Source organism: Arachis hypogaea, chromosome 13 (genome assembly GCF_003086295.3).
Source record: "Arachis hypogaea cultivar Tifrunner chromosome 13, arahy.Tifrunner.gnm2.J5K5, whole genome shotgun sequence".
NCBI classification, from domain to species: domain Eukaryota; kingdom Viridiplantae; phylum Streptophyta; class Magnoliopsida; order Fabales; family Fabaceae; genus Arachis; species Arachis hypogaea.
The window spans coordinates 114,984,609-115,011,690 of record NC_092048.1 but is presented as its reverse complement, the minus strand read 5'-3'; the positions used below and the strand labels follow the sequence as shown (position 1 = coordinate 115,011,690).

The 27,082-nt window shown below is 32.2% G+C and overlaps 2 protein-coding genes and 1 long non-coding RNA gene across 4 annotated transcripts; 2 read left to right on the top strand and 1 right to left on the bottom strand.

Annotated features, from left to right (window-relative positions):
* Positions 1-475: 475 nt before the first annotated feature.
* Positions 476-1,825, bottom strand: LOC112732789 (remorin). Its single transcript, XM_025781591.3, has 4 exons — positions 1,550-1,825; positions 1,298-1,427; positions 973-1,054; positions 476-865 (listed from the first exon to the last, which is right to left on the bottom strand). The coding sequence occupies exons 1-4, from the start codon at positions 1,650-1,652 to the stop codon at positions 665-667; spliced, it is 516 nt and encodes a 171-aa protein (XP_025637376.1). The 5' UTR covers positions 1,653-1,825; the 3' UTR covers positions 476-664.
* Positions 1,826-14,430: 12,605 nt separating this feature from the next.
* On the top strand, positions 14,431-20,465 carry LOC112732785 (uncharacterized). Its single transcript, XM_025781588.2, has 9 exons — positions 14,431-15,016; positions 15,107-15,307; positions 15,410-15,532; positions 15,643-15,680; positions 15,773-15,902; positions 16,174-19,134; positions 19,278-19,415; positions 19,630-19,727; positions 19,841-20,465. Exons 1-9 carry the CDS (start codon positions 14,939-14,941, stop codon positions 20,088-20,090), a joined length of 4,017 nt encoding a protein of 1,338 aa, XP_025637373.1. The 5' UTR covers positions 14,431-14,938; the 3' UTR covers positions 20,091-20,465.
* Positions 20,466-20,470: 5 nt separating this feature from the next.
* Positions 20,471-22,186, top strand: LOC112732786 (uncharacterized). Of its 2 annotated transcripts, none has more exons than XR_011869873.1 (4): positions 20,471-20,729; positions 20,937-21,167; positions 21,326-21,426; positions 21,686-22,186. It is a non-coding gene; the product is annotated as an uncharacterized lncRNA (long non-coding RNA). The 2 variants fall into 2 exon arrangements; XR_011869874.1 differs by having other exon boundaries at positions 20,571-20,729; positions 21,669-22,186.
* The last annotated feature ends 4,896 nt before the right edge of the window (positions 22,187-27,082 follow it).

Sequence of the window (27,082 nt, the reverse complement as noted above, 5' to 3'; positions counted from 1 at the left end):
TGCTGTGAAAAATTATTTAAAACTTTCTTTAGATGAATCTTCTGTTGGGATTATGAATTAGGAGGGTAGTAGACTAATAGTCATGTTACATGATGAAATAAAGGAAAAGATCAGCAACCATTGTAAATGGCAATGCGTTCCCTAACCGAAAATGAGAAGCACTAAAGCAACACTGAAATAAGCAGGGTTTAAATGAATAATAAGAATAACTATAAGATTGTATCGGACACTAAAACTAAAATTTTAATTTTAAAACACAAAATTTTAACTTTTTTAGTTATTTTTAAAAAACAAATATAAAAAATTAAAATTTTTAAAAATAAAAAATAAAATTTTAATAATAATTTTTTAAAAAAATATATTTATTTAACTTTTTAAATTTTAAATTTATCTATTAATTTTTATATTTATTTTAAATTAAACATAATACTAAAATACATTTCAATTCGTTATATTTTATAAGTTATATCAAATATAATATAAAAAATTAATTTATCTTTATCTTTATCTTTCAATCACATTATTTCGGTCTTGGGTTTTTTTCCAGGCCTAATAACGATTATGTCAACAGCACATACCATTATACCGGAAAACAATCACAGAAGGCGGTGACTGTGACTCTGTGAGAGTCTGGTCCTTTCTTTAAAAAACAAATAAAAAAAGCTTAAGCAGTAAAGCATGAAAGAATTTTCTTTGGGGAATAGCCACGTGTGCGAAAATTTTCAGCAGTGTCCTCTATCTTGAGCAATCCTTTCCCTCTTTGAGCTTCAATTCCTGCTCTTTTTTCCTCTGCCATCCGATGAATTTCGGCAATTTTATTTTGCATCTTTTCGAAATACTCAGCCTTCTTTCTCTCCAATTTTTCCTATTATAACAAATTAAACCCGTGCATTTAGATCGCATTTTTATCAAACGAAGGGATGTAATTAACATGGAATAATTAATGGAGCAAATAAAGCAGGTATATATTACCGCATTTTTCTTAAGCTTTGCCTCAACCGATGCTTTCTTGCTATCCTCCCATAATCCAACAGCAAATTGCATCTTATAAGCCCTGTTAATATTAACCCAATTCATATACTAACATATACCACAGAATAAATATCCTATTATTTTACGTGATATTATTTTACATATTTAAGATATTAAGTCTCGTATTGTCTAAATTTTAAAGTCAGTAGTTTTTATAAATGTGAGACAAGTCTATTAATTTTTATAAATATGAGACAACTCTTACTTCTTGAATTAACTTTTGAAGTAAGTTAGGTTTTTCTGGTATGGAACTTTATGAATATACCTGTTGTCTATTTTAGTCTTCTCACTTTCTTCCCATGCTTTAATCAAAGCCCGTTTCTTCTCTGCTTCAAGTCTTGCAAGCGGACCATCTAAATCCCCTGTATCCTTTCTGGCAGAAGAAGTTGCAGCCTCTATACGAAAACGTTTGACACAGCAATTAAGGTAACATTATTATTTATTTATATGCAGAAAAGTGGCAACCACAAGCACCAACAATAATGCAAGTATCAAGGGAAGAGAGGAGAGTGTGAACCTTGATATTTGAGGAGTTTATTGTTTTCGGTATAAGAGTAGTGAGGAACATCCTCGGAGTCCGATGAGTTTGAGTTATTGTCAGAGGTCTCTCCCATGAACATCCTAAGCTGTATTAGCAGAGTCCGATGAAGACCACTATATGTGAAGCTTCACCTTTAATTTCTTTTGGATTCTAACAATAACTCCTAACTCCCAGTCTTCTTTAAGAGGCGCTCCCACTCCCAATAACATTTTCTCAAGTATATATAATATATGCCTCTTTGCTCAACGCAACAGCTCTTGAACCAAAGCGTAACCGAATAATGTTACGTTGCGATACCTTTTTATTATTTTTAATTTGTCCTTAATCAGTAATTAATTAGATGATGTTCTATCTTGCCTCTTTGAAAGAGCCCTCGATTCACTGATTGAATTGACAACAAGAGTCATGATTTAGCCTTTTATTAATTCGTTATACCAACGTGGCCACATTGTAATTTGTTGTTTCTAAATGCAGATGATGCTTACAATTTAATCACACGAATGTCACAATGATGTTGAGTTTTGATGCATAATACGTAGTCTGAGAGATTAAATTCATATTTCATACCATCTTTAATATGTAGTATCGCCATAGAGGTAGGAAAGTAGAATTTTTCTGGTGCTTAAGTTATAGCCTTGTCTTCCTATGCTAGTATGAGATAGTTGCAACAAAAATTAAACTGGTGTAGAAGAACCAAAACCTTCTACACTTATAAAAGGTATGACAGTAACGTACAAAGATGATAAGTGGTTGTTTTGAAGACATTTTCTGTCAACTGGTAACGTTGTAAAAGATGGACAAAAATGGCTATTTTGGTAGATGAATTTCAAAATTAAAAAATATGAACCCGATAACAACTAATAATTAAATTATTCACACTTATTGGATATAATTACTCTAATCGACCACTTGTCATTTTTCTGGGTTGCCACTGCATTTCTATAGATGTATAAAAGGTTTAGGTTCTTTTTAAATCAAAGCAATTACCAAAATTAAATGATGGTAACGTTGTGAGCCCATTGGATTTAAGTCATTTAACAAATGAAAGCATTAAATATTCCATGCTTAAAATATTTTTATTAATTTGATGAGATTATATAAATGTAAGAACCTAGGTGCTGCAAATGGAATTTTCTCTTTAGCCAAAGCCTAAACCCTGTGTATTGTTGCACGCATTTCCGCGTGAGAAGCAGGCTCGCAAAAGACAAGGGCTGACGAAATTGTTGACAAAATTATGAGAAACAGAAATAAAACATGAAGCAGAAATAAAGAAAAGGTTTCTTTTTGCATTGGTCAACAAAAAAATATCTCCCCCTTCCTAGGCAGGTAGGTACTATGTACCCGAGACTTGACTTGAGAGTAAGCAGTTTAAATAAAAACATGGTACCAAGGCCCATGGTATCTCCACCTCATTATGTTCCATTCTTTTCTTCTCGTCACTTAACAACCACCTTCGTATTTAGCTCTTGCTCTTCTCTTCCAAATCCATCTTCTTCATTTCCACAACAAACAAAAACATTTAAAAGGAATGGATGTATTTATTTCAGAAGAGTACGTGGCAAAGCGAAGAATGGAGAAGAAGGCGGCGAAAGCAGTCTCCAATTCACATAATAGGAACATCAAGGAAGCTTCTTCCAACGATAACAACAACAACAACAATATCAGCAACGCTTTCTTCCTCTCTAATTCTAATTCTAATTCTATTGGCGCAGACAATCATCATCTTGTTTTCACTTGCTTCTCTGCTTAACGAACCTACATTCCCCTCATACTAACTATTTGCTGTATCATTTCGGAAAGCAATGATGAATGATGCTTAACCACATTACTTACTTCATCTTGCTAATCCTACACCATTCCTCTGCTCTTTATTTTTTATTTATTTATTTTTTTTTCCCTTTTTGTAAGATCGCAGATTCCCAGTATTTTAGAGAAGCAATTTTAAGATTTGATCTGCTACCTTCACCACACTGAAAACGACAACTAGAAAATTAGGGCTAACCCCCGTTTTGCACTCGCTTGTAAAACATTGTTCAGACAAAGTGGATATTTTTGGTCTTCAAGTGGATTTCTTGACCCAAAAAGAGTGTATACTTCGGCCCAGTAATAGCCCACTATCAATGTTCGTTTTAAAAAAACTAGTTGTTTATTGCTACTCACTGGGCCCAAACTAATGAAATATTCACTCTACGATACCAAAAATTTAATTAAATAAATAGACGGAAACTAGTAAGAAAGTGAAAGGCTAGGAAGGCATTCATGAGTTATTATTATATAGTTTTTTTTTTATAACAAGAGTTAAATTTTGACTAATCACCGTGGAAAGGGATTTACATAGTCATTTAATTAAATTCATATATTTAATCATTTTTAGTTAATATATTCAAAAGTTGCCAATAAATAATAGTTCAAATGGCAGTCTCCCCATACTCAATTAAAAGGTTGCGGATTCGAGTCTTCTATTTTTGATAAAAAAAAATATATATATATATTAAGAACAAAATTTATATATATATATATTCAAAAGTTATTTATTTTTAATAAATTTGCAAAGTATATTTTTTCTTAATTTTTGTAATTTTTTAAAAATATTTCTAATATTTAATTTTATTTTTAATATTTTTATTTGTGTCAAAATCATTTTTGACATTAGTTTTATCTAAAATATTAAGAACAAAATTTAAAACATTAAGGAATAATTTTGACAAAAATAAAAAATATTATTGACAAATTGAATGAATTGAAAATATTAAAGACGAAATTAGATGAAATTAAAAATTAGTTATTTTTAAAAAAAATTATAAATATTAAGAATGAAAAGTATAATTTACCTTTTTAATAATATAACCATACAAATTTTTATCAATAAAAATAATAATGAATTAATAATAATAATAATAATAAATTGAAGATATGGTATTATATTTTGATGTGTGACTGGCATTGTGACTAGCTCAGTGGCTCCCAATGTATGGCTTGAACGTGAAGTCATATCATAAAATGTAAGAATTGAACGATCCAAATGTTTTAGTGTTTTACAATGTTCTCGACCCCATCATCACCTTTGCAATTTCTCATAGTTGTCACTTAATTTTGTAGTGTGATATATAACTGATAAAGATGGAGCAACAAAGGCGTAGAGACGTAGGGTTTCTTTCATCACGTGAGGCCTCTAAACCTTTGGCTGTATAGCACATGACCTTTCAATTTTTTTCCCCCTTCATTATTGCTCTTTTATTTTAGCATATATTCTCCCATGCTCTCTCTCATTCGCCCCCTTTTCAAATTTCAGCGCCATAAGGTGTAGTGTTACTTACTGTTTGGTTTCCAATTTGTAAAAAAAGCAAGGTGTACCAACAACAAACATATCACAGGGTGTGTGAGCGTGATGCGCCATATGAGATCAGTCTTATTAAGGGACCCCATTTATAAAGAACCAACATTGCCCCTCTTAATAGCAAGTTGACATGTCTTGTGAGCTATTTTGGTGTGCTGGATGTGTTGAATCATACAAAAAATTTAATTATTTTGTACTGAAATTCATTTTATCACTTTTAAATTTTAATTTCTACTTTATGTCGTTTTTATTCTCCAAATTTAGCATTTAAATTCTTATTCTTTATTCAGATAATAGTATTGTTTGATCTTAGATGATAAATGAGAGATGATTAGTAGACAAATTTCACGTGAGCACCTTCATCTGATGGGTTTCACTTTCATGTCTATCATGTGTCTGAGGGAGCACGTCATTCTTCCAAGTGCACCCTTTCCTTTATTATAGCTCTCTCCTTCAGCCTTTTGTCTTTGTCCAACTGAAAATTAAAGCCTGGAACTATCATCATGTTTAAAGAGGTTTGCTTTGAATATTGTTTCATTCAACTTATGATCAGTAACTTATTTAGTAAAGACACTAGAAGATTTCACATCCCCATTGTTGTCACGTTTGCTTATAGTTATAGAGATAAAGTGAAAGATATAAGATTAACTAAGCCAAATTCATGTGATCCATCAATAATAATATAATCTCAATAAAATAAAGCTAGCCAGCTACTTAGTTCTCGGACCACATCTAAGGCACACAGATATTTTTCCCCCCTTTCTTCTAAAGTGCCACTGCCAGGTATTACCTATTATATATTTTTTTCTTGTTCCCCTAATTAATCAAGTGGGCCTTTAATAATTGAGAATTATAGGAATGGAGGAAGAAGGGGATCAAACTTGTGGTTGATGATTACTTAATTTGGACAGATCAGAGTGGATATGCATACATGATACATGCAAGAGAGTAGGTACCATCAAAGAAAGGAGCAAGTCAATTATTTTTCATTTTTATATGTGAAATTAAACTTCTATAATTGTCTCCCTCAATTAAGATCTAGGCTCAATTCCTGAGAACTAAGAAGGCAGAATAGAATGCTTGTTTCGAAAGCAAAGGATGCAATCAAGACATGTATATGCTACTACAGTCAATGATTCTCCATGACCGTATCTTAGCATATGAGTATAGACACATTTATTTATTTATTTTAAAAAAGAGAGAAACAGTTTCACATGGAACAGAACTGTATTCTGCATATTCTCTGCAAACACTTAGCTTTAGAACTGGCTAGCTCTAGCTATATTATTATGATACATTAAGTGTGTTCTTCTTCTGCATATATTTCATTCCATTTTTAATACTAATTAATTTCTAGCGTGACAGTGAAAATACCTTTACTAACTTGGCCATGTTGACAAAGATCTGTGACATACATGATGAGTTATAATAAAAGGTACCACTTAATTTCCCTAGTTGATATTGGTGTATTACCTAAACTAAGAACATCAATTATATATAATAATGATAACATGAAGTCCTAAGCTTTTCCTTCTCCAAATTAGTTCGCATGTATGTTCAGTTAGATCCTAAGTAGTAATAGTTGAATTGATGAGTTAGATGGAGGAAAACCATTTATTTGCTGATTGATTTCAGAAGATCATTGCCTAATAATAAACCTTAAAAGGTTTCAATTTGTAATTTAATTCGGTGGAGATTAAAATACTAAGACGCGAACCGACGAATTTCAATACCATGATCCAATCTTAGTAATAATTTGTATGAAAAAGCCAAAAGTGGAAATCATAATAATGAGCAACGTGGATAAAAGGGTCCCTCCACTCGTTGAAAATGTCGAACGGGACCAAGTGATGATGCTCTGCTAAAAAAAACATCATCATAAACTAGCACGCATCTTCTATGTCTTCTATGGTTCCCACACTTTACTATGTACTTTGAATTAAACTAATCTTAATCGTAAATTAACAATCCCTGTCACGGTTGGTTAGTGCTTTAGGCTTAATCTGTAGACAAGCTCAAAGATTTACCATGACGTTACTTCTTAAGAAGTTGTCGGATTAGATCTTTGAAACTCACTTAAAGGAAGTTGGGGACCTAATTTAATTGTTGATGTAACACCACGCCAATGGTTAATTATTTTGTTATTAAAGGAATTTTAAGCTCTTCTTTAATAGGGGTGTTTTAGAGATTATTAGAGTTTAATTTCATTTGATCGCGACGTGCACATTTCTAATATACAGAAATTATTTAAAAAAGAAACCAGAATTAATATTTTTCTTCCTTTGTGTTCGATTAATCCAATAAATCTTGATAATTCGAAAAAATACTAAAAATTATTAAAAATTATTTTTTTAGGTTAGTAGTTAGTCATCAATTTTAAAAATATGAACTAAAATATATTGTTAAATTACTAAACTAAAAAAATTAAGTTGATAATTAAAAATAATTATTAAAAATAATAAATTTTAATAGTTTTCTCATTAATCTCATATACATGTAGAAGATTATTATTTATTAATATGCTCCTTTAATACCTTGGGAATATTTTGGTTAATTTGACATTAATATACCATCAACCGAGCAACCAACCTTTTGGATTAATGCAGCAGGGGAAAAAGAATAATGTATTGAAACAGAGTATTTTGTTGTTTTAATAATAGGGTAGATGGCAATTGCTAATATAATAGAACATATATTAACATAAATCAGTATAAGTAAGTGATAGTTAAATTAAAAATGGGGATGCCATAATTAATTGGTAATTTGGTATGTGGCCCTAAAGAATGAATATACATGAATTTGATTACCAGAAGAGGGTAAGCACTAGAGCACCCAGTGGCTTGTGTGATTTGATGGCTTCCATTTCATCATCAATGTGATGCTATCATTGCTATGCTATGCTATACACACACACATGTAAAGGTAAAATTGGGGACTTTGATAGACACACTGTGCCATAGATGGATGGACCCAAGTAAAAAGTATCTGAATGGTTAGGTTTGGTAGTTGAAATAATATAGTTATAATAATATTTTGAAGGGTGGACTTTCAGACTTTGTTCACCACAACAGGCTCATTTGTGGCTGTAATAGGCCACATTGCTCCCTGCATTATTGGGACTACTACACACATGAATGTGCACAGTAGTGACAGTATCCCTTAAAATATATATAAAAAAAAGAAAAGAAAATATGACTAATATAACATAAAGAGAAATAATTGAAATCTTAATTTAATTTTTTAATTATTTTTTAATTTTTATTTTTTGATGTTTTCAAAAATAATATTCATTTAATTTTTACTTATTTAAGTATTAAAAATAATTAAAAAATAAGTTAAGACTCTTAATTATTATTTTATTATATATATTTTTATATATTTATGCAATAATAATAATAATAATAATAATAATAATAATAATAATAATAATAATAATAATAATAATAATACACACGATGGTCAGTCACATAAAAATAATTTCATGTGAAGATAATTAAAATATTAACATATATTATATTAAGTAATTAATTTAGTCGAATATATTAAATTAATTAAAAAATTTTAATTATTTTTAAAAATACTATATGTCTACAAAAATTTAATCACTCAATTAGTCACTATATATTTATGTACAATAATTATTTATACATAAATTTTATGGTATTTATATATATCATAACTGATTTTTTATGTGTAGGTACCATAGTTGATTTTTTTTTATGAATATAGTATCTAATATACATTTAAAGCGATATTGGACCCTTTAATTTATAGTAATATTAAGTAAACAATAAAATAAAATTATTTTATTTTATTTAATATTTATTATCTTTAATATCACATATTTATTTTGATAATAATTATTTAATACTAATAAGATAACTTTAATCTGATAACTGATTTTTATAGTCAACAATATATATTTTTTTTGAGAAATTCTAGGAGTCATCAATTTTTAATAATTTTGGCCATTATTTAATCATCATAAATATTAAATTGTCATTCATATATGTAAATTTTAAAAAATATATGTACAAATTGTATTAATTTATATGTATAAATTCTGATAAATATAAATAAAAATTATATATTTTTTATATACAAATATATATAAATATAGATATAAATTATTGTTATTAAGTATTAATCTAAAATTATGTGTACAAATTTTAAAAATATGAATATAAATTATACTAATTTATATATAAAGATTCTGATAAATATAAGTATAAATTATATATTTTTATATGTAAATATACATAAATATAAATATAAATTATTGTTAATTAAATAATAATAAAAAAATAAATTTTGTTGTTCATGTAACCTTGTTACTTTTTTAATCCGAGTGATGCAGGAGGCAAGGAGTGAATTACTAAGCCCAACTTAATTAACACTGCACATGGCCAGCTTTAAAAGCCAAGTAAATTCAAAGGCATTGGCATTGAATGAAGGGTAAGGCGACTTCTGTCATATTAATCACTCTACTATTGTTGAGTGTTGTATTGTGCTCTCTTTAATTTGGCCCTCCATATACAACTTCTCTTACTGTCTTTTAAAAGCATGGAATCTTCACGATTATTTTCCCTTAACACCGTTGGTGTGTTTTATACTTTTATATATTATGACTGGTTGGTCTCATTCATGTGTAGCATATATTTACGACCATGTACAACTACTACTAGTAGTATATACTTGGAGAATGTGTCCCTTCGTACACATTGAGGTATATATGATTATATTCATATATTTTTATTATTATTTAATTTGTGGGCCCTAGAAGAAGTGAGCAACTCCGTCCTTGGTTATATGAAGAAATTTACATTGTCCAACCACCTTAACATATTATAGTATAGGAGTATCACACACCTCAACTACTACTAATGCCTATAGTTAATTTAATATAGTCGTCTATCTTCTTACAATGCCCTTAGTTTCAATTTAATGCTCAAGTTTGGTGCCCAAGAAATACCATTGACTATCGACTGCACAGGCAGAAGCCAGTTTTGATTACTTGTATACTCCAGTATTTACTCACTTGAGCATTTTTTAGATACCTCGATCCCTTAAATTGATGAAATAAATGCATGTGATGGGTACTTTAATAAAGGTTTTATAATTTTTTTACGTGAAATTTTTTTTTATTCTTAGATAATAAATTATAAAATTAAATTTTAATATATTATAAAAATATTATTTTTATTTAAAATATAATTATTAAATTATACTTTTATATAAAATATTTTTATAAAAAAAATATTTTTAATATTTTTATTTAAGTAGTTCCCAATAAATATACTGGATACTTGTTAACTTAAGCTAAACGATTATATTTCATAAATAGACAAGATATAGTTTGACTTTGTACACAGCTAGTTACGAATTGTCATTATGCAGTAAAAATCACATATTTTAATTTAGAGTTGATTACGTGTGTTTAGGGTCCTATATTAGAATTGGAATTTGCTGTTGTTAAGATGTCATTTTCGTAATATTGGAAAAGGAGCACGGAATTATGGACCGTTTGAGCTTTTCAATTTTTATTTTTCCCCTAAACTAATAAATAATTATATGTTCACAATTCACATACCCTATCTTATCCTAAGCTTCGCATCGATAGCCTCTCACCACTCAGATTATATTTTCAGCCGTTTTAGCCAAGCTATTTGATTTTGTATTCCAAATACTCTTATTGAATAAAAAGATTATTGAAAAATATGATGCGAAATTAAAAATACAAAAGATACTGTAGTCGTTATAAGAATTTTAATTAATACGATATAGAAAACGTTAGAAAGGTGAGAGCCGTGAAAGGTGGATTGCTTATTATGATAAATTCTTGGGAAAGGGGGCAGTGGTTGTCTAATTGAGCAAGAAATTAAAAAGGAAGAAGCGAAGAAAAATACAGAAAACTACATTCATTAGTGGGGTCCTCTTAATTCAAGTATCCGATATCATGATAATGAGACTCTAAATGGAATCCAATAATAGTGAGTGAAAAATAATGTAATATGCGGCTAATTTTTTTTATTATGGAAATAGAAGTGGTGATATACCTTAACATTGTAATTTTTAGTGTTTTTTAAAATTGTGGAAGTACACAAATCGGAGGGTCCGATTTCTGTACCTTAAATTTTTTTTACCACAAATCAGACGGTCCGATTTGTGTACCTCCCACAAATCGGACGGTCCGATTTGTGTACCTCTACAAATCGGACGATCCGATTTGTGTACCTCTAGAAATCGGACGGTCCGATTTCTGTACCTCTCGATTTCTGCTTCTCTAATTAAACTATTCCACATTTGAATATAATACCTCAATAATCCACATTTTAAAAAAACATCACTACCATTCCAATATTAAAAATAAAAAGTTCGTAATATGCATCATATTATTATAATTGTGTGTGTTGAATACGGATTCACATTGAATTAAAGTATACACTTTTTCATAAAAGCGCCTTCATAGAGGTTTGCAATATAATAATAATGTTGATCGTTGAGATAAACTAAGGACAATTTGTTAAGGATGGAATTAGATGATTTAACATATATTAATGGTGGGTAAAAATTCAAATACAGTTAATTTTTTGTGAAGTTGATAGTTGAGAATCGTTAGATGATAATTTAATTAAATTTATCAACTTATTTAACGATTCTCAACTATCAATTTCACATAAAATTAATTATATTTGAGTTTTTATCTTAATTATATTATTCGATTGTACTATAACTCAGACTCACTTATTATGAAGCTGTATTTTAAGTCGGTTGGTCAGTCTGTTGCTTAGAAACAATGTTTAATTCTAGTCTCCTTATACATACAAATTTTTTTGGCAATTAAATCTAACTAAATTGGCCCAAATTTAATAAAAACTACTTTCATTACAAGCAACGTGTTCACACGCGCGCTTCACTAACACAAACATCGTGTTCCTTCTTTTTTTTTGCATGTTTTTTCTCTATCGTCATTCTTTTATTGCTGCTATTATTGCTGCATTTTTTCTTTTCTTCATTTTCTTCCTAATAATTTTGCAACATTAATTTTTCTTTTTTTTTTATTTTATTCCTCATACAACAAGAAGAATTATGAAAAATGAAATAAGAAGAAGATGATGAAGAAGAAGTAGCAGAAGATGAAGAAGAGGAAGAGTTTTGAATTATACAGAACTTATCAAAATAAAAATATACCAAAATTTCTTAATAATAACACATATTTCTCCAAAATTTTGCTATAAAAGCACAAAAATATCTTTTTTAATACTGTATTTTTTCTTTTTTTTCTTCTTTCTTTCTTTTTTTAGTTGATTGAATGTAGGTTCATCCTCTTTCTAGTAATTTTGTAGCATTATGTGTTTTTTCTTCTTCTTTATTTGATTTTTTTTATTCTTGTTAAGAGAGTAAAACAAGAAGAGACTTGAGAAGGTAAAACAAGAAAAAAAAAGATGAACAAGAAAAAAAAGAAGATAATGATGATGAAAAAGAAAAAGAAGCAGCAGAAGATGAGGAGGAAAAAGATGAATAGTTTTAAATTATACAGAACTTATTAGAATAAAAATATATCAAAATTTCTTAACAATAATATATAAATTTCTTAATTTGTACACCGAAATTTTGTTAAAGTATAAAAATGTCTTATTTAATGCTGCATTTTTTTTATTTTTTGTTGTTTTACATTTAATAAGAAGACAATTATGATGATAATAATAATGATGATAAATGAGGAGGAGGAAGAAAAGGAAAGAGGAGATCGAAAAAATTCAAATGAAAAAAGAAAGAGAAGAAGAAGATGGAGGTGGTGGTATTGACGACGACGATAATGAAAGAGAAAGATGAGAAAAAAGAATGAGAAGAAGATGACGATGAAGAGATCATAGAGAACGAAGAGAATACAAAGAAGAGAAGGAAGAGAATGCAGAGAACGCAAAGAAAGAATAGAATGTAGAGATGGCAGAAAATATTGAAAAAATTCGAAAAAAAAGTAAAATTCGCATAAAAAAGCAGTTATATATATTCGTGTATTAAGTTAAAAGTTTGTTAAGAATAATAGCGCATGTAGGTGTATTAAGTGATAGTAACTAGTTTTTTATTTTGATATTGAATTTATAACAATATTTTTTAACAATATGTAAAATTTAGTATTTTTTTTATATGAAGATCACAAATCTAACTTTTCGATTTATAAAATTTAACTTTTTAAAAATTTTTAAAATATAAAATTAATCCTCTAATTTGTGAACTTTAATTTTTTTAAACACAAAAACCAACCCCTGATTTGTGAATTTTCAAAATTTAAATTCAACTTCTCTCAAATCGAATCATTAGGGTCTTCTTCCTCCAATCCGGTGTTTTTTATTTGTGTTTTAAAATTTAAAAAAAAAAAAATCGACTTCATATTGATTAGAAACACACAAGTTTTAAGAGAATCATATCAAAAAATGAGACCCATAATAATTTGGTTGGTTAGATGACTTAAATATAAAGATTTATTTTTTTTTAATTTTGTGGTGCTAATATTTGTACGGCCACGTGGCACGTGCCATTTTCCTCTTGAGCTTAGACGCCGACGCATGTTTTTTTCTACTTTCTACTAATACACCATGCTCAGAATCAGACACTCCAATTGTCTCGCCATAAAATCAATCTCAACGCACTACATTCGCGTTACTGACTATATTCTCCCAAAGATTTGTTTAAATACAAATTTTAATAATTAATTATATTCGCTGCATAAATAGTTTGTATCAACGTCACCCCTCTCATCTCTCATAAATATAGTTTGTGCCTATGATAAATGTACCATAATGGTACATTATTTTTTTGACGCCAGTGAAAAAAAATAAAAGTTTATTGAGAATTAGAGATTAGACAGAAGAGAAGTTTCCAATTTTTTTTAATTAAAAATTTATTTAGAAACTATTTAATATAAAAAAATAATTTTTTTTAAAAAGAATTTATTTTTATTTAAAACTTAATTCTATAATTTAAAATGATTGTAATATATTAATAGAATATAATTTAATTTTAAAAAATGTGAAAATTAATTTAAAAATCAAACTTCTTTTAATCTGACTTACAAATAAAGAAAAAATTAAAATTAAAATTTTTAAAAGAATTTAAACTATTTATTTTTAGTTGTTTTTATAAAAGAAAAGAATTTAATTCTTTAGTAAATTTTAATTTCTAGCCTTCTAAATCGGTTAATTTTTTTGGATATGGGATAAAAATGAGTGTAATCCTTTAATATTAAAAGTTATGGTGTTTTACAAAATTTTGGGGCTATAGAATTCGCAATTTTTTTTAATTTTTAAAGACAATACACAAATTGCGTATTGTATTATTTTAATATTAAATTTGCAATACGTATTGTATTATTTTAATATTAAATTACAATATACTGTCTGCTTATTGTAAATACACAGTTTACGTATTGTCAGTACAATACGTATTTTGTATATTGTGCTTGCACAGAACAGCGTCCCATAACACTGTAAAACTCTATTTTTTGTAACATTAACGTAAAATTCTCTTCATTCTTCCATATTAAAATAAAAAATCCTTCTAAATCAGCTCTAAAAAACGATCTGACAGATGCAGGAGGGTAGCTTCGCTTTTGCGTGCTGGAGTCTCGAGAGAAAGGAAAAAAGAATTGACATCAACAGACAAACACACTATTCATTCCAATATTCAGCAGCCTACTGCGATCAAAAACACTTACATCAGATCTACCGTTTCATTCTCTCTCTCTCTCTCTCTCTTCACATCTCAACGTTCAAGCTATTGTCATCACTCCTCAACTACTACTTCTAAACTCTCTCTCTCTCTCGTCACCTTCCTCTGTTTCGATTTGGAAGTTGGAACCGTTCAGCATTTTTGTCTCCATTCACTTCTCCGTCGTCCGTAACGGTCATTTTACTCGGGGCGGGACACCGGAGCATCGCTTGATGACGTAGTTTTCCGAAGGCCAAAATCCACGGGGAGCTACCACTAGCAAACCTGGGTTTTGGACTCATACTGAGGCTAGGAAGATGTTCAGGCCTGCAAGATGGAGAACCGACAAGAACAAGGTCAAAGCTGTTTTCAAGCTCCAATTCCATGTGACTCAGGTACATTAAATTTCTTTCCCCTTCACTTCACTTGAGTCATCTTTCTCCCTCTCAATGTAGAATTAAATCACTGTGTGTTTGTTCGTTCAGATGCTGCAATCTGGAGTGGATGCATTGGTGCTCTCTATAGTCCCTGTAGACATTGGAAAAGCAACAGCAAGATTAGACAAAGCTTCCGTTAATGGTGGAATTTGTAGATGGGACAATCCTGTCTATGAAACTGTCAAGTTTGTTCAGGACTCCAAGACTGGAAAATTCACTGAGAGAATCTATTACTTTGTGCTCTCCACTGTATGAATTCCTCTCTTGATCACTCGCTTTTTATTGTTGTGGTTCGTAATGTCAGAATGTGATTGTGATCTACGATTCTGTGTTTCTATCTTTTTGATGTAGGGGTTATCCAAAGCTAGCACCATTGGTGAAGTTTCTATAGACTTTGCAGATTATGCTGAGGCTACAAAGCCTTCCTCTGTCTCTCTTCCCTTCAAGAATTCTCGTTGTGATGCTGTTTTGCATGTTAGTCTTTGGTCCTTTACTCTCTACCGTTTTCAAATTTTTGCTTTTACAGTGATACAATTTAATGCAAGATTTTTGCCACTAGTTCTGATTTCTTGCTTAATGGACAGGTATCAATTCAGAGACTACAAGAAAACAATGATAAAAGGTATAAGAGTTTATCAATTTAACATGGTTATTTCATTTCATACTCTTAAGGTTATAGAGTTTGCTTATTTTGACTTCGATTAATAATTGCAGAGAGGAAGAAGAATGCGAAGATGGAAAAATAAAACATGATGCTAATAATAATAATAATAATAATAAGAGTTTGAGAACCTATTTAACCAATGGACATGCAGATGAAAGCACCAGAAGTGATACATCTGAAGTAAGGTTTCATTTCACTTGCTGGGACTAGGAATCATTTTTGTTTGTTTTCTATATCCCAATCCATAAGATCATTTTCTGAACAATCTTTCTTTGAAGGTTATAAAGGGGATTTTCATCTGTGTACAAGTTAACACATTTTTTCTTTCTAAACTGCAAATTTTTCTAACTATATAAATTCTATGCAAACTTAACAATTTTCCTTTGCTTATTCTGAAAAGTTAAAAAAGTTGTATGGTGATAAATAAAATTACTCTTCTGATGTTTCACAGGACGTTTCTGCCAAATCAAACACCAGAGGAGCTGAATTGAGTGCTGATTGTAGGACTTCTAGTGGATCTGACTTAACATTGTCAAGTTCTGAGGGCAGCGGTGGGCTTGATACACCTCGAGAACACGGAGTAAGAAATGCTAGCATCCAACCCAACACAAATGGTTTTGTTTCTCCTCCAGGGCACCCTCAGGACCCTCAAAATCCTGCTGCAAATGCTACAGTGTATGATGTGCAACAGAGACCACAATGGGGCTGGTTAGCTGCTTCAGAACATGGTTTGAGTACAGACGATTCAACAAATGATTCTCAGGATGCCCTACCAAAGGAAGGGTCCCAACCAGCAGCTGATATGGAAATTGAAAGGCTCAAAGCTGAACTTACTGCCATTGCCAGGCAGAAGGATATGTCAGACTTGGAACTACAGACTCTCAAGAAACAAATCATAAAGGAAAGCAAAAGGGGACAGGACCTCTCAAAGGAAATCATGAGCTTGAAGGAGGAAAGAGATGCACTCAAAGCAGAATGTCAGAATCTCAAGTCTTTTCACAAAAGAATGGAAGAGGCTAAAGCAAGCACCAAGTCACTATTGGATACTGGAGACCTTCGCACTCTTGTTGAGGAAATTAGACAAGAACTGAGTTATGAGAAGGACCTTAATGCAAATCTTCGATTACAGTTAAACAAGACGCAAGAATCAAATGCTGAACTTGTTCTCGCTGTGCAGGACCTGGATGAAATGTTAGAGCAGAAAAATAAGGAAATATATAATCTTTCCAATAACCATGAACCGAATAAGAACTCTCATGCGATGGGGAGAAAAAGTTTAAAATATGAAACAGAAGATGATGAAGATCAGAAAGAATTGGAAGAGCTGGCTAGGGAGCACAGCGATGCCAAGGAGACTTACTTACTTGAGCAAAAAATTTTAGATCTGTATGGCGAAATAGAGTTGTATAAGAGAGACAAAGATGAGTTAGAGATGCAGATGGAGCAGCTTGCACTAGACTATGAGATATTGAAACAGGAAAACCATGACATAGCATACAAGCTGGAACAGAACCAACTGCAAGAACAGTTGAAAATACAATATGAATGCTCATCTCCTCCTCCTGCTATAGAGGGGATCGAAAGCCACACTGAGAGTCTGGAGAATCAATTCAAGAATCAGTCAGAAGAATTGTCAAATTCTATGGCTACTATCAAGGAACTTGAAGCCCAAGTCTGCAAGTTAGAGGCACAAGTCAGCAAGTTAGAGGAGGAAATGGAGAAACAGGCCCATGGGTTTGAATCTGATCTAGATGCTCTGATACGTGACAAAGCTGAGCAGGAGCAAAGAGCCATCCAAGCTGAGGAGGCTTTGCGTAAGAGCAGGAGCATAGAAAGCCATATCAAAAGTCTGGAAAGTCAACTTATGAAAGAGTCAGAAGAATTGTCAAATTCCCTGGCTACTATCAAGATACTTGAAGCCCAAATCAGCAGGTTAGAGGAGCAACTAGAGAAACAAGCTGATGAGTTTGAGGTTGATCTAGATGCTGTGACACGTGACAAAATCGAGCAGGAGCAAAGAGCCATCCAAGCTGAGGAAGCTTTGCAAAATGTCATGAGCACTGTCGAGAGTTTGGAAAATCAACTTATGAAACAATCAGATGAATTGTCGAATTCTCAGGCTACTATCAAGGTACGTGAAGCCCAAATTAGCCGGTTAGAGGAGAAAATGGAGAAACAGGCCCGTGGGTTTGAAGCTGAGCTTGATACTGTGATGTGTAACAAAGTTGAGCAGGAGCAAAGAGCCATCAATGCTGAGGAAGCCTTGCAAGAGAGCAGGAGCACTGAACGTTGTATCGAGGTTCTGGAAAATCAACTTAAGAAACAATCAGAAGAATTGTCAGATTCTCTGGCTATTATCAAGGTACTCGAAACCCAAATCAGCAGGTTAGAGGAGGAAATGGAGAAACAAGCTCATGGATTTGAAACTGATCTAGATGCTGTGACACGTGACAAGATTGAGCAGGAGCAAAGAGCTATCCGAGCTGAGGAAATTTTGCGTAAGACAAGGCTTAGAAATGCTAATACTGCTGAGCGGCTTCAAGAAGAATTCAAAAGGCTCTCAGTGCAAATGGCCTCTACATTTGATGCAAATGAGAAGGCTACCATGAGAGCAATGAAAGAAGCTAGCGAACTTCGTGCCAGAAAAAGACTGGTGGAACAAATGCTGCATAAAGTCAAAGAAGAGCTTCACTCTGTCAAAGGTGATTATGAGGTAAAACTGATTGAGCTTTCCAATCAAATTGATGTCATGACAGTCAAAATACAACAGATGTCGTTGGAAATTGAGGAGAAGTCCAAGCAGCTTGAAAATCAGAAGAATCATGATGAACAAGTTAGTAGTGATTTCCCTGAGGAAATGCAGAATCTAAAAGCTGAGAATGAAAGGCTTAAAGCAGAGATTTCATGCTTCTCAGAGCACTTAGTACAACAAGAAACTTTGAGAACGGAACTGGAAGCTATGAAGAAATCAGTTGAAGAATCTGAGACTCTGTTGCAGAGAAAGACCGTGGAAAGAAATGAGCTGGTGATTACAATTGTTTTATTGAAGGAGGAGGCAGAACAGCTGCTTGATGAATTAAGTAAAATGAGGGATCTCAAAAATGAAAAAGAAACAGTGGGTAGTAGAGACTTGCAGTCAGAGTTAGAAGAACTTAGGGCTCAATATGATGCCTTGAAACGTTCTCTTTCTGAGGATGAGGCTGAGATAGAAAAATTAAGAAAAGAAATTTTCCAGCTAAAGGGTGAACTGAAGAAGAAGGATGATGCATTAGCCAACAATGAGAAGGATAGGAATGGACACACACAACTTTCTGATGGAGCTAAAACCAGTCCAAAGAACAAAAAATCTGCTCCAAATTCTCAAAATTCAAAAGAAATGGCAAGCCTCAGAGAGAAAGTAAAAATGCTCGAGGTAACTTTGAGAAAAATTCCTGATACCCTTATTTTTTCCATGGATATTGTTATCTACTGGTCATCATTTTCCAATTCCTCGCATTTTCTTAGAATAAAACTATTTGCAGTGGGGCATATAAACAGAGAATTTTGTATTTCTAGGCCCTGATAAAGTCAAAGGAAACTGCATTGGAAACGTCAACTTCCTCTTTTCTGGAGAAGGAAAGGGAACTGCAGTCCAAAATTGAGGAACTGGAGGACAAGGTGGAGGAATTCAGTCAGAGCATTGCACTGCAAACGGTATATTGATTACAAACACAGAGCAACAATTGAGCAATTTGACAATATTAAAGAAAAATTTCAGCCTTTAATTATCAACTATAGTCTTATTTATGATCTGTCTTAGTAGATGAAAGTTTCTTCACATTGTTGTCTGGTATCTGGATTAAGCTTTAATCAAATTGCTGATTTCTAACGGTAACGAATTGTATACATTGGCGCGCGCTTCAACCAGGTTGTCGAGGATAAGTGTGTTACAGTTGAGCCTCCTAATGATTCTGCATGTGTGTCTGGACAAAACGGTGCTGCTGCTGCGTTGTCATTATCCAAGAGGTCTGACTGATTTCTCACTTTTCCTTTAATACCCTTTCCTTTACCTTGTTAATTGTTAGTACTAGTCTTGCAACTGAATTGTGTAATTGTTGATCATTTTCTTGTCATGGCAGCGATGCAAATTCCTCAGAGAAAGAAGCAGATATGTCCAGAGTGGATAATGGGGATGGCAACCTTTGCAGCGACATGTTAACCGAATTATTGTTGTTGAAGGAAAGAAACAAATCGATGGAAAATGAGCTGAAAGAGATTCAAGAAAGATACTCCGAAATGAGTCTAAAGTTTGCAGAGGTAGAAGGTGAAAGACAGAAGCTTGTTATGACTGTACGGTATCTCAAGAATTCACGCAAGGGTGGTCAGTGACCTATTGTTCCTATCCAGATATCTTGAGGGCCTCCACTGTATAGTTACAACATATCACAGCAAAAGAGAAGACAAAAAACAGTTAAAATAAATAAGTTAATGTGTATATTGGCAACATAATATGTATCTCTTTTCCCTTTTTTATAGTTTTTTTTTTTCTTTTCTTTTGGGGTGGGAGGTTTAACTCTTGATGTGTTCCACATAAGGGCACCATTTTAGAGTTATCAGGTACTTTGTAATGGCAAGAGTGTGAGTTAGTTAACAAATAGAATGTTGAGCAGTTCTTTGATTGTTTCTTTTTCTTTGCGTTTATATTCATATTCTTTTATTGTATCCTTTCATTGTTTAATATAAATGAGAAGTTCTTTCATTGCATATTTAATTTGTACTCATTTTCTGACATGTATATTTACAGATACATTTTTACTTTTTACACAATTAAACCTTAGTAATATAACCGAAATTCCAACTTAATTGCACACTTGATATAATAATTCTCTCGATATATATTTCGATTCATAGATATCAAAGAAAGGGAGAGGATGTTTTAAAAGCAAGGGGACAAGATATTGAGTGGTGGACCAAAGAGAGCAAGTCAAGGCAAATGAGTCTACAGCAAACAAGAGTAGAGCGGTGATGGTGAGATCTATTTATTTCCTGTTATCGTTTTTCTTTTTTGATCTGAAATTTTAAATTTATGTAAGATGCTGTGAGCAAAGTAAATCTGTTCTTTCTTTCTCTCTTATTATTCTTTTTTTTTCTCCAGATAACGATTATTTTTACTTTTGCTGTTATTATCATGGTGTGTTTTACGATTTACACTTTGTAATTATTATCGTCTTTCAGGAAAAAAGCTCCATACCAAGCAAAGAACATAACGGTGGAGTTTGTAGTGTTTATCTATGTGGTTGTGGTGAATACGGAGGAGGAAGTGATGGAAAAGAGTAGGTCGGTGGAAAGAACTTAGCGGCGGCCACAGAGAGCACATGCAACGACAATAGGAAAGCAGAAAGCGCAGTAGTAAGACAACAAGAACAGAGCGGTGACATCTATATGCAGCCAGAACAAATTTGCATGGTTATTCATTTATTTTTGTGTGTTTTTAATTAATTAATTAGATTAATTATGTGTATGATTATTATTATTATTATTTGTTTACTATGCAAATTTAATTTTTCAAAAATTAAATTTTGAATTGTAAGTTGATTAAAAAAAATTCATTTGTATATATTCAGTTTCATTATATGGTATCCCGATGATAAGGACACTGAGGTTGCTGGCAGCACAGCTACTGGAGGCGGTGCTCCTACTTCAGTTTTACGTGAACATAAAAGAGGTGTTGAATCTGATTTTACCTTTTTTGAATTGTGCAATTGATTGATTTTTATGATTGAAACTTTTGTGCGGTTTATGCTAATGATTTGAAATGTGCATATTGAGTTTCAGTAAGATTTGTGATGCGTGAACATCTTGTACCTATTTTCCCTTAATTTTTAGTCATTTTTAGTTAGAATTTATTAAGTTTTATTATATTTTAGTGCAAAAATCCTCTTTGGTTGTTACTTTGAGTTGTTTTAGTATTTTTATGATTTCAGGTGAAATTCGGAGCAATTTGGCAGAGTTTTGTGCTAAAAGGAAATTATTTGAAGCTGCCTCTCTGGGCGCGCGCCAACAAGCCTCAACAAAATAGAACACTTCTGCCTCTTTGGGAGCTAAATGCCCAACTGGCGTTTAGCGCCAGGCAATCCGAGCCAAGCCCACATCAATGAAGTATCTTTAAGTCAATTTAGCTTTTTTTAGTTATCTTTTATTTTATTTTTGTAATTTTTATTTACAAATAATATCTTTTAGTTTTAGGATTTAATATTTTATTTTAGTTTTAAATCAAATTAGGTTAGATATAAAAGGGAAAAGATTCACCTTTTAAGGGAATCATCGGACTTCCGCACTTTCACACTTTTCAGAACCCTTATTTTCTCTGTAAGTCATGAGCCACTAAACCTCCTTGGTTAAGGTTAGGAGCTCTGTTTATTTCTATGGATTAAGACTATTGCTTTTCTATTTTAATTAATGTATTGGTTCAGTTTCAATGATTACTTTCATTCTTCATTTTATGAATCTGGGTGGAACGAAAGTATGACCCTTATTCTATATGCATTCTTGTGATCCTTAGAAGAGGATTCATACTTGAACAACAGCTTGAAAGTAAATTCCTCCTAAATTGCTAATTACTTTAACTAATCGGGATACGTGACATATAATCCTCTTAACTTTGGGTAATTAGGGTTTTGTGGCCATAAACTAGATTTGAACTTAACCGTCTAATCGAAATAAAGTGACTAAGACATTGGCGGTTGATGAAGGTTAGAGGAGACTAAATCACTAAGACATTAGGGTTTAGTGATAATTAGAATTATCGTCGGTCTAGAAATTTCTCTTATAGAAAAGGAATTTCTTTGTTGTAAGCATAGTTCCAAACCAACAAATAACTCTCAATCAAATTTTAAAAGATTTTGGTTGTCACAAGTACAAACCCCAATGAAAATTAACCGAAGTATTCAAACCTCGGGTCGTTTCACAAGGAATCGTAATGAAGTGTTCAATTATTGGCTATGAAGATGCAGGGGGAGGTTTGATTGATAAAAGGGGCAAGAAAATAAATGGCAAGAAAACTAAAGCAAACAATTAAAGAAAGCAAGTAATAAAGAGAGACATTCATGACAATGATTAAGAATATAGGCCTTCTATACTAGTCACTAATAACAATAATTAACAAGAATTTATCCTATTTCGTCACCCCTAACAATGGAAGAAGGTACAATATTATCTTCACACGAGAGAAAGTCAAATAAGACTAGCTAATCTCAATCCAAAAGTCCTAATCAACTTACTAATTGAATTAACAAAAAATTAGCGTTAATGGAAATAATATTAGCTAACAACTCTAGATCACCAACAAGAGTTGGGTATTCATGACTCAAAATTGCCTAATTCCCTCTTTCCAAGCTAAGAATGCTAAAAAATCTACTCTAACATCCAACCAAACATTTTGTCAAACACTTGGAAGGCATAAAAAGAAAGCACAATAAATTGCAAGGAAAGATAAATTCTACCACTACTAATCGCAAGAAATTAACAATAGTAACTCAAATCAACAATGGAAGAACATCAAACATCAAATTGCATTACAGAAAATCCAAATCCAACAAGAGTTCATCAATAAACTAAAAGAGGCATAAAAAGGAAAATTAACAATGCAACTAAGAGAATTAAGATGTAGGAACAAGAAAGTACAAGAAAAACTAAAGGAAAACAAGAATTGAACCCTAGATCTAAGATGCAAAGTGCCCTAAGAACCCTAATTCTAGAGAGAAGAGAGAGCTTCTTTCTCTAGAAAACTGAACTGCATGATGCAAACCTACAACTAATTACTCCCCCTTGACCCATCTTGAATTCTGCATGAAATAGTCTCTGGAATCAGTTGGATTTGGGTCTGGGAAGCTCAGAAATCGTCCCCAGCGTTTTCATTTTAATGAGGTCACGTGCGAGCTGTGACGCGTACGCGTGGGTCACGCGTATGCGTTGTCTGGCATTTTTCTCTCACGCATACGCGTCATGTCACGCGTATGCGTCGCCTGGACGACCTCATCTTCACGCATGCGCGTCTGTCACGTGTGCGCGTCGATATATGCACTCCAAATCCTTGTTTTTCCATGAATTCTCCACTTTGCATGCTTTTATCTTTACTTCTTTGATCCATTCCTAGCCTTCTCAACCTGAATTCACTAACAAACACATCAAGACATCTAGTGGAATCAAAGGTGAATTAAAATTACCAATTTAAGGGCCTAAAAAGCATATTTTTACACTTAAGCACAAAATTAGGGAGAATTACAAAACCATGCTATTTCATTGAATAAATGTGAGAAAAGTTGATAAAATCTCCTAAATTAAGCAGAAGATAAACCATAAAATTGGGGTTTATCAAACCTCCACACACTTAAACTAAGCATGTCCTCATGCTAAGCTCAAGAAAGAAACAAAGGGTATCAACATTTATTGAATGCAAACTACCTAAATGCAATCTATCTAAATGCAACTATCTAAATGAATGCAATTACTTTGTCAAAATAAATCAATTCCCAAGAATACATATACAAATACAAGGGCTAAAGCAATAGCAATCAAAGCAAACCCACAATTGAATTGAGTTATTGAAAAGATTTTACAAACTTGCAAGAAAAGATGATCATAGGTGAAAACATGTAATTGAGTAATCGAACCCTCACCGGATGTGTATCCGCTCTAGTCACTCAAGTGTATAGGGTTGATTCACTCAATTCTCCCTTAATCATACTTTTCAAGATTTGTTTTTCATCTAACAATCAACAGTTATTTCATCCATGCATACAAATATCATGAGGACTTCCCTATAGGTTGTAATGGGGCTAGGGTCAAGGTAGGATGCATATGGCTAAGTGGACTAGAATTTGAATCCTTGATTAGCCTAAACTTCCCACCTAACCTATATAGCAACCTATACAATTATAAATAAACCTAACTACCCATTCTTCACTTTTTCACACACTCATGCATTCTCTTTTTGATCACCACACATATGTATTGATTTTTATTGAACTTTACTTTGGGGCATTTTGTCCCCTTCTTATTGTTTTATTATTCTTTCTTTTTCTATTTTTTAATATATATTTTCTTTATTTTGTTTTTCTCATTTTTTTTCAAACTAAAATATATACAAAAGTATCAATGCATATGGTTTAAACATAATTGATACATGAGTATATATCCAATTTTCATGATTTTCAACAAAACTACAAAATACATTTTTATCTCTACCCAATATTCCCAACTCTCCCACAATTAAATAATGAACACTCTCACTAGCCTAAGTTAATCAAAGATCCAAATTAAGGACATTTATTGTTTTTCACTTAAGGCTTGTAATGTGCTAAAATTAAGAACAAATGGGTTTAGCATAGGCTCAAAGTTGGCTAACAATGGAAGATAAAAGGTAGGCTATTTGGGTAAGTGAGCTAATCGAAACGATGGCCTCAATCATATAAGTGCATGTATACACAAAATAATGGATATAAAGAATCAAATAAATCAAAGATTGTAATCATATAAAGAGAATAATACACACAAGAATGAAAATAAGTGGTTATATGATGTAACCGCACAATTAGGCTCAAAATCTCACATGCTTATGTGTTCTTAGCTCAAAAATTATGTTCCACAATGTATAGTTCAAGCAAGTTCTAAATTTTTTTTCAATCAATTGGGGTGCCCTATAGATAAAATCCTTGAAAAGTTTTATTATTTTGACTAAGCTTATTATATATACATATGCAAAACAAGAAAATGCAACTAAAAATCCTAAAAGACCTAAAAAAAATGAAATGCAAAAGTGTTAGGATTAGAAATTTGTCACCCAAAAACGCCGATTGGTCGGACGAACTCCCCACACTTAAAAGTTTGCACCGTCCTCGGTGCACTCGGAGATGAGCATGGGGGTATGGCGACTTTCCGAATTGCCATCTTCAGCTGGTGGGTCAATCGGCTGCTGCATGTTCTTTCTCCCGCTTCCGTTTTTGCTTATGATGACTTATCCTGAAAATAGAAAACAGAATAGTAAGAAACGTAAATGCAAAAGTAAGGAAGCGTAAATTGTTGGAATGAGGTAATAATCACTAGCATAAAGTGAGTGAGTTAGTGTGACATTAATGAAGAATAGGCGTGTGAGTTCTAAGTTGCGCGCAGTTTAGAACTCACACCCTAGTGTTTAAAAGCCATGTCACATTTATGCAAAAGAAGTATGCACGTCACTCATTCTAGTGTGCTTGAGATGCTTCAAAGAAAACTTGTAGGTTAGAACAACCAAACAAGTAGTGAAGAAGCATAAAAGCATTCAAACAACAATCAAGTAATTGTGAAATTGGATAATGCATGTGTATTGATTGATGTGTAAGGAAATTTAGTAAACAAAATGAAATACAGAGCTCACACATAAAACAATGACACATATTGAAGTTGTTGCAACACCTAAGTGACATAGAGGTGAAACACATGGGTGCTATGAAACTTAGGAAAAAGAAGATAGAAGTGGAAATCAATCACATAGTAAGCATGGTCCACGAAGCTTTAAAAGCTCAAAAATATGTCACTAGGTAAGCTTTCGATCCAATTCCACAATTCCAAAATCTCAATGCATGAAATAGGTGATGTAAATAAAGGTCAATCATAAACAAGCATCACAAAAAAAATGCGTTGATAATGTACAATTGCCTAACAATGGATGATGAATGCATGGTGGCTAAAACATGCGATTCAAAAGATTTAGAAAGCTTGAAGGTAATGTCACATGTACTTGGTATTCACAAATGTTAAGTATGAAAAATTCAAAACCAGGTAACAAAAGGTAACCTCAATAAAAGAAGTCCAACAATGAGTATCAAAAACAATTATGCTAAAAATGCATTCAGTTAATAATAAGCAGCAATAGACAGCAAACAAAGTTAATGATCCAACACTTATCATGAAAAATAGAAAATTAAATGGAAATTAAACTAACCAAATGACCAACTAACTAAACTAACTAATGGTTGATGGTGTATGGTAGTGTTGGATAATGGTTGAAGGGTGGAAAGAAAAGGGGAGAAGAAAGAAGAAGGAAAGAAATGGAAAGAAGAGAAAAAAAAAAGGGTGGTGAAACAGGGCAATCCACGCATACACGTCGTGTGACGCGTAAGCGTGGATGGGTGAAATGGGTGTGACGCGTACGCGTGATCCACGCATACGTGTGATGGGTTATTCAGAGAGTCGACACGTACGCGTGGGTGGATTTTGTGCTAAAGGTACAATTCCAGCCAAAACTCGCACAACTCTCTGGAATTTGTATGGGAGGTGAAAATTTTGGATCCACGCGTACGCCTGGGCAAGGCATACGCGTGGATGGTCGAAATTCTTGGTGT